General features: G+C 38.2%; 1 protein-coding gene across 1 annotated transcript; it reads left to right on the top strand.

Annotated features, from left to right (window-relative positions):
• Nucleotides 1-530: 530 nt before the first annotated feature.
• LOC139141003 (QRFP-like peptide receptor) lies at nt 531-1,685 on the top strand. The gene has a single exon (XM_070710551.1). The coding sequence runs from the start codon at nt 531-533 to the stop codon at nt 1,683-1,685; it is 1,155 nt and encodes a 384-aa protein (XP_070566652.1).
• The last annotated feature ends 6,727 nt before the right edge of the window (nt 1,686-8,412 follow it).

Raw genomic sequence — 8,412 nt, 5'->3', positions numbered from 1 at the left:
GGAATTACGGGATACTTCATGAACTGTTTTGAAAGCAGCTTCCCGATACCGCTGAACACGTTCCGATTATTTACTCAACGAGCATATTTTCTGTTTCCGGCGCTTGCATATTCCTTTGTTACTTTCTCGGTATTAAAGCGTAATTTTTCGTTTCCTCCCATCGCACCTAGACTTATCTCATGATTACTGTTAATATCCGGGTTAAAAAGACATCGGAAACGCTGTGAAAATGCGCTTCCGTTCCGTTTCTGTACAGAAAAGTCCTTGATCCTTGCCGCGGCTTCAGATTAACCATTTTGAAAATTTTCCTGAGAGAGGGCGGTATTATCGTTATCGGGGTGGGGGGGGGGGGGCATCTCGCTTTGAAGTCAATGTGACATTGCTTAAGATTTCTAAATCGATTCCTCTGAGTATCTACTTGTATCAATCAGGACACCAGTCGCAATTTATGGTATGCGCAGCAAGCTTTTTCATCGAAGAGGTTCCTCTCAGGAATCGTAAGAAAACGGCATTTCGAGTTAAGTGGCAAGATGCCAAGCGTTGCCCATTTGATTTTTGTCGGCTTCAATGCTGTCAATTCCACCCTTATCATCGGTGGTAATTTATTGGTCATTGTCGCCATATTCCGTCGACCAAAACTCCGCAATTCACCGACTAACCATCTCATCGCATCACTCTCTTTCGCCGATGTCTTCGTCGGCGCCGTGTTCATTCCCGTCAGGAGCTTCGGACTTGACTGGGTAGTTTCTGAGTTCGTCTGCGACTTCGTGATGACCACATCGTGGACGTGCCTGAATTCAACCATTTTCACACTTATGGGCATCGCCGTCGACCGCTATCGCGCAATCGTCACTCCGATGAAGCGACAGGTTACTATCAATCAAGCTCGTCTGATGATTCTACTGGCTTGGACTGCGTCGGCCTTCTATTCAATCAACTACGCCCTGATAAATGGTATCAAAACTAAGACTGTCCGAGTTGCCGGTCAAAATGCAACCTACATTGCCAGCAGTTGCAGCTACTTGTTATCGGATCATCTTGAAGTTATAACAGTTCTCAATTTTACAATTTTATATATCCTACCAATGCTGGTTTTGATTGCACTTTATGGAAAGGTGATTGGCGTATTATACTTCGGCAACTCACCGAACGACAGCTCCAGAAGACGAAAGCGACGAGCAGTTAGGATGCTTATTATCGTTGTGGCGATGTTTGCTTTGGCGTGGTTCCCAATACGAATCATGCGAACGATCATATACATCAAACCGAGTTTGGTAGCCGGCCCCGGATTCAAGTACCTCCGACCATTCATCACGTCTCTGGCATTGGCAAACAGCTGGATGAATCCCGTTGTCTATGCCATCTTTGGCGGCAACTTTCGCAGGGAGTTTGCGACTATCCTTGGGTGCGGACGGTACAGCCGTGGAGGGGGCTCAAAGAAAGAAATAGACCTTGGAAGTAAATCAACCCGAAAAGAAGGCGGCCAAGTCGAATCTTCATCAGGCGACAGAAAACATGAACCATCGACGGACAAAGAAAGTATTCGACCTCACAGCGTCGACCAAATCCACCCTAAGATACAGACAATCGCCACTCAAACTGAAGACAATGGCTTGTGTTCTTGTTCCCATTCTAAATGCTATGGAAACGAAGCTTTCGAAATCACGGCAGAAACTAAAAATTAATAGCAAGGTATAGTCAAATAATGCATGACATATTTTCGGAGTACACGATCAAAGTGCAAGAGTAAAACGATATCAAGATTTGCATCTATAAATGTGTGTATTTTATCTAGCCATTCGAACATAACAGCGTAACAGTTTCGTTCAAATCTTAGGCCTGGAGGAAATTACAGTATTATTTCTCTAAGAGGCCACCTCTGGTCTGTACGGCTTTAATCGGGTTTTCGAAAATGCTGAAAAACAATCTATAAATTGTTCAGCGTTGTTATTTTCTTAGTGCTATATCAGTTGTCATCGCCTTATTTCACTTCTTTGCCGCGAATGCCTTTGTTAGAATAACATTTAATGTTCAAAGTCTATTTTACCATATATGCAAGAGGTGAATTTGACATTGCCATACGTTATATGAGAACTATACTGGTTCGAGCAAATACTGAACAATTTCTTGTAAGTTGTTGTTTGTTGTCTAGTTGTTGCTACTTTTGCTTTACTAATGAAAATGTATTTTCCTATCTCTGATTTGAGTATGAGTCCAATGTAAAGATTGATTTTGCGGATTATTTGATTTGGAAAATAGATATGAGCACTGACAACTTATTTTGCAATAATTCTATGAGTATTGCTTGATGACTGTTTGATTCCACCTGTATCTCAATTCATTATACTTGCTCTGATTTCGCCTTAATTGCAATTGCCTTGGATTTTCTATATTCAATTAATTGTGTCCAATTGTATAGTAATGTACAACCAAATAAAATAACTTTAGTTTTCGTGGAAAACAAACTTAAGGTTGTGATGGAGGATATAGAGTATAATGCATCGCTGACATTCATCAGTGCTTATGACTTTAATAAAAAGCAGGTTGTAATTACCACTAGCTACCAATTTTGCAAACGGAATCCAACGAATTTTGCTTGGGACAATAGCACATTTACTACAAGCTCGGTGAGTGTACGGTGTGTTTCAGCAAATTTCCGGGGTTTAATAGTTAGGTAGAAGAAACATTTGAAACTATCCATTTTGGTTCTAACAATTTCACTCAACAAAATAAGGAGGAACATCACGTTAAAAGCAACCGAGACACAAACATGTGCATCAAGTGCTACCGTCGCTGGTCTTTCGTAATCCATGGCAATCCGTGACATTATTCGGCTAACCGTTTTTCACCTGAAATCAGAGAATAAAAGTCGAAATATGGGCAAATTCATGATTTCATCGGCTCACTTGACCATTTACATTAAAATTCGACCAAATTTCTATCTTGATATTTGCTCTGTTAGCATTCTATTTCTGAATTAAGAATGACACGTTCAGCGCGGTATCTTTTGCGGCCAACCTTATTTGTAATCAACAAATGCAAATGGAATTACGAATTGGGTGAATTACTAAATTGAAGTTGGTTTTCCCGAGTAGGAATAGCGACGTGAACCGCTAGTTGTGCAATATTAACTGCAAATCGAAATTAGAAATTGGCACCACGTGACCAACTAAGGCAGCCTCCATATTTTACAGAGGTGTCGGCGGAAATCAGGGGGTTTAGTTTTACGACAAGGCTGGAGTCAGACTTTACAAAACACTGTTGGGGACGTTATTCTATAGAAGCTTTTAGTGGAACTATGGCAATAACAACAATATTGAACGAAATGTAAAACAAACCATGTAGTTTCAGTAGTTTAGAAAAATAGGAAATGAGTGCATGGATAAAACTGTGGCAGTTTACGACCTTTCTGTAGATAGAACTACAGTTTTGAAACTAACACGAATAGTAAAACGGTATATTCACTTCTGGATATGACACTTTAGCCTACGATTAATCGTTTGATTCTGACGAGTTACTTTGAATGTCAAGTTCGTGGATGTCAAAACCCTCTACAGGGAGTAGTAAACTTGACACTAAAAGTGACCCCTCAGAAGCCAATGATTAATTTTAGGCAAACTGTCATAACTAGAAACGTGTATAATCCGCGTAAAAGTGATCATTTGATTCTGAGGGGGCTAACTTTAGTGTCAAGTTCACTACCCCCGTAAAGGGAGTTGACATCCGTGAACTTGACACTCAACATAACTCGTCAGAATCAAATGATTGAATTGTAAGCAAAAAGTGTCACTACAGATGTATATACCAGTTTACTGTTCTCGTTCGTTTTAAAGCCTTTGTTCTAATCATCGAATGTTCGTAAACTGCTACAGTTGTATTGATGTAGACACCCACTTCAGTTATCATCGAATGGACATCCAGGACAGTTGTATCAATACAGAAATTGTAAACTATTAAGGATATGCACATATCGACTATACATCGATTCATGGTTGTGTATTACGTATCATTCGATTTTGTTGGTGTAAACAAACAGCGTTCGTAAAATGCATTTTTCCAAAGTGTCTTTGAATGTTGTTGTATTGTAAAACTAAATTCCCTGCTATCTACCGACCCTCCGCGTCGAAATGAAAGTTCCCTAAGTTGGAATCATGTGGAATCCGTGTAATGTTTGCTTCTCTTCCAGTATAACTATGTTGGTCGTGAGACGATGTTATTCCCGCTAATTTTTAAAATTATCTTGTGCAATATATCGTTACCGACTCCCCGTCGTACATTTAGTCACGTAGAGACAAATGTTACACCTTAATTCCAATTTGACACAGTTATTTCCGCCATAGTATCCAAAGATACTGCGCAACGCCCGAAGTGAAATTGGAAAATTGGACATTTTAGTATATTAGAAGTTGAAAAAAACGCAAATAGTGCATTCCCCCCATTTGGTGGAAATAGAGTTTGTCAGAGGGAAATTTGGATGGCCGCAAAGTGCCATCCTAACAGCAGTAGATACATATTTCCTATATTTCAGTCTCTGACCAAAGATTTTAAATTTAAAAATTGGCCTAAAAGTCAATAATCAAGATTATAACACCATTTGAAATATGAAAATTAGTTCAATTTTGATTTTCTTGTTGAAGGTGGAAATTGGTTTATTAGTTAGGCGAAATGTACCACGGATTCAGGAGCACTTTAGTGTATGCCCCAGCAGTTATCTGGACGTCTGTTTTATGGTTGTCTGAAGTTATAAGGAATCCACCAATATATATATATATATATATATATATATATATATATATATATATATATATATATAATATATATATATATATATATATATATATATATATAATCTAGGGAAGCTTATAGAGTTCGATACTTGGGTTTTAAAGCTTGTAGTATCATCTATGCTTACAACAAGACGACATCTTTGGCGGGATCGCGACATCTTTGGCGGGATCGCGACAATTAATGATATCACATCTCAAAAATATCCGATAGTGTCGTCTAAGCTTTAAAACGAGACGCTGTTTTATCACATGTTTGGCTGGATCCTGACAGTATCACACCTCGTAATTTTAAACTGGTTCCATGAAAAAGTGGAAAGATGAGAGATAAGCCATGTCACTGATCGTTTTATCATAGAAACTTGCAATCAAGATAGAATATTTGTTTCTTGGCAAAAGAAAAGGGTATAATAGACGGACCGGGCAGTATTCAAGAGAAATTTGGTCTTCCTACTGACAAATGGTAGAAGAGTGAGTCATGGCTAATTAGCTAATATTTATCAGCTTAACTGAAGGTTGAACTAACAGTGAACAGATCAGGTGATAGTACAACTAACAGTAATCAGATCAACTCATTGTAGAACTGACGGCAATTAGATCGACTGACAGTAGAACCAACAGCAATCAGAATGACTCATTGTAAAGCTAACTGTAATGAGATCGACGAATGGTAGGTAGAACTAACAGTCATCAGGTTGACTTATGGTAAAACTAACAGTAATCAGATCAGGTGACCGTAGACTTAACAGTTATCAAATTAATTCAAGGTAAAACTAATAGTAAGGGTATCAGCTGATGTTAGAACGAACAGTCATCACATCCAATAATGTTACCTAAACCTTGAATCTGTAGAGGAGAAATGATTACCGGTAATTGTGGTTACATCATCTTCGAAAGGTGTTAATGGAGGAAGGGAAGAATTGTCGTAGTTAAAGGGAAGTAGGCGTCATGTCTTCAGATGAGTGTACGAGACGCATATGTTGACTTAGCAACAAGCTCAGAAGTCCCAACATTCCGTGCGATAACTCTTTCCGCCAAAGCTATAGGATATATTTAAACACATGATCAACAACAACTGGGTTCTCTCATGATGAAAAAAATAACATGCCATTTTATACGCAATAAAATCAGAGTTAGGTAAATTTATAATAAATTTGTCAAGGCGTGTCTTATTAGTGCCTCCGGACATTAAAACAATCGCAAGAAAATAACCGTCTTGCGGCCATGTTGGATCGTATCATGAAGACATTTGACATGCTTATTAAATCATTTGAAAATAAATATGTCAAGGCATGTCTCAGTAATGGCTCTCGACAATAAAATATCACTAAACAATGGCTGCCCGGCTGCTATTTTAAATTGTATCACAAAAGAAACCGGTGTGCATATGTATCCTACAGTGTATTATCCTTGTACCACGTTTGAAAGAAAGTGGGTCAGGCATGTCTAACATATCTGTGTAGACGAATGATGGATGGACGGAGGGCCCTAGGACAGAGTCAAATCTATAAGTCTCCACAGACAAACCAATTATAACCGGAATGAGTCACTCATGAGCCAAGACAAACTTCTTTGACGCTTGGTTGCGAAGAAACCACTTTCTAATATTAAAACAGATAAAAAAGATCTGTCCATGGAACAATCTGAGTGTTTTCAACAGCGCATCTGTGATGCTTTCCTTTAAAGTACTTTATTGCAATGCCATTTAAAAATCATGAAACAGACATTTTCAACCATGATGCTTACTTGGTACTTAATTGTAGACAAGCGAATACATAATGAGAAAGTTTACGAAGTAACATTTGACTTAACGTATACTTTGTTATAGAAATGATAAACCGTACAGTATTTTGATTACCTATGGTACGTGTATTATCTCAGCAAATGATGTTGTTTGATAATTATATCGATATATAACAACTTTAAAGTTAAGGAGTGAAAAATTTCAAGGAAAAATAATTTCCTGTCATTATGGTATTGTTCGACAGTGATCAAATTACAATATTAAATTGTACCCCAGTAAACAAAATATTTTTTTCTCGCCTAAATTTTACTAACTCTCGCAGATTTCTGCAAACTCAGGGGTGACGTTTGATGAAAATGAAAGTTTCCAAGATTTCGTTGGAGGAACATTACGGAACGCCATCACTGTGAGTGTAGGGAAATTATGAGCAGCTGCACGATTTACATTTTGGTATGCCACAGACAAGTGTAGTTGATGATAGGGCCGTAATATTGTAAATGATAAAACAGTGTCAAGGCTAATTATAGAACGGGAAATGGAACTTGCCTGGCTTGCTTGAGGCACTCGGAAACTTGAGCTGCAATTACTAGGGCGCGTACTGAATAGGAAACCAAGATATAAGGTTCAGCTTGAGACTTTCTTTAATTCCAATGGTGAGACTCCGAGATGACTCTAACTAATCTAACTAAGAAAACAAAAACTACTAGAAAGTAATCTAATCTAAGCCCAGGAACCGTCTTCGGGTTCTTCACGCCAGCATATTTCTCTTGGAAAGAAGAAGAATGAGTGACGACAAGAGATCCTCACATCAATTTCTGTTCCTTTAAAGCGTTTCTGTCAAGGGTGTTGTCACGGGTGAGTAATTTGCTAATTACCGTAACCAAAATAAAAGGGCGTGTCCTTGAAGATGAGGACGAATAATGTCACTTTGTGTTAGTATCTTGCGGCACCACTTTTGGATAGAGTATAAGTGGACGACGATCATTTACATGTAAAAGTGAAAATCTTTTGGTCCATTCGCAAATGAGATAAAGTTATGTAGGATGAGCTATACTTGCATCGAAAATTGTTATATGGCATCACACCAATAAGACACAAGACAGAAATATGACATCGTTCTGTCTCTAAGGATGGTGCCCAAGCATTCATCAAGGTGTTTCGAAAATTCTATACAATAACAGAAAAGATACAATTACAAATTACTTCAAACTTTTCTTGTCGTGCATGTGTCGTACGGTCCCAGTTCCTGGTTGCCTCGGAGGTGCTTGTTATTCTTCTCATTACCTCGGTCAATTCGAACAGTATTACAACAGCACATAATAACAGAGAAAAATATAGATAATCAATTTTGGTCTCAAAATACAAATAAAGGATAGACTAAGGTCATAGGCCAAGCTGTTGGGGAGAAAGAAAACAAAACATGTTGAAAAACAATGTGATTATAATTGAGTCCATTCACTATAATTCTTTCTATGCTGGTGAGGCAATTTGCCATTAAGCACTATGTCATGCCAGACGGGAAATCGATCTGGTGGCAACATTCGTGTTTTTATTTCAAAGGCCCTTTGCAACGTTTGTAACCTCCTAAAGGAAGAGAGATTGATTGTGGTAGCTCAAGGGTTATAGCGTTATCTGACTTCTAAAACTATAATGGGATCCTTCCGGAACAAATTCAAGGATGATCCAAAGAAGTCGCGTACTACTTGAATCGTGGAATTACGCTGCCTAGCAGCAATATTTTTTATTGGAATTATCAAAAAGTTTTAATACATGCCTTATTACATCCGAGAAAAAATTTTTCTTACATTACAGAAGCCCATAAAATATGAACATTCATCATACATTATCATTATCATGTGTCATGCCTGTTGTGCATGGGTCTCG

This window comes from Ptychodera flava, chromosome 9 (genome assembly GCF_041260155.1).
Source record: "Ptychodera flava strain L36383 chromosome 9, AS_Pfla_20210202, whole genome shotgun sequence".
NCBI classification, from domain to species: domain Eukaryota; kingdom Metazoa; phylum Hemichordata; class Enteropneusta; family Ptychoderidae; genus Ptychodera; species Ptychodera flava.
Note: the sequence above shows the minus strand (reverse complement) of the source record. Positions and strands in the feature narration are given on the sequence as shown.

Bases quoted from the DNA above. Each gene is read 5' to 3' on its own strand.
- LOC139141003 (XM_070710551.1), top strand. From the start codon at position 531: ATGCCAAGCGTTGCCCATTTGATTTTTGTCGGCTTCAATGCTGTCAAT.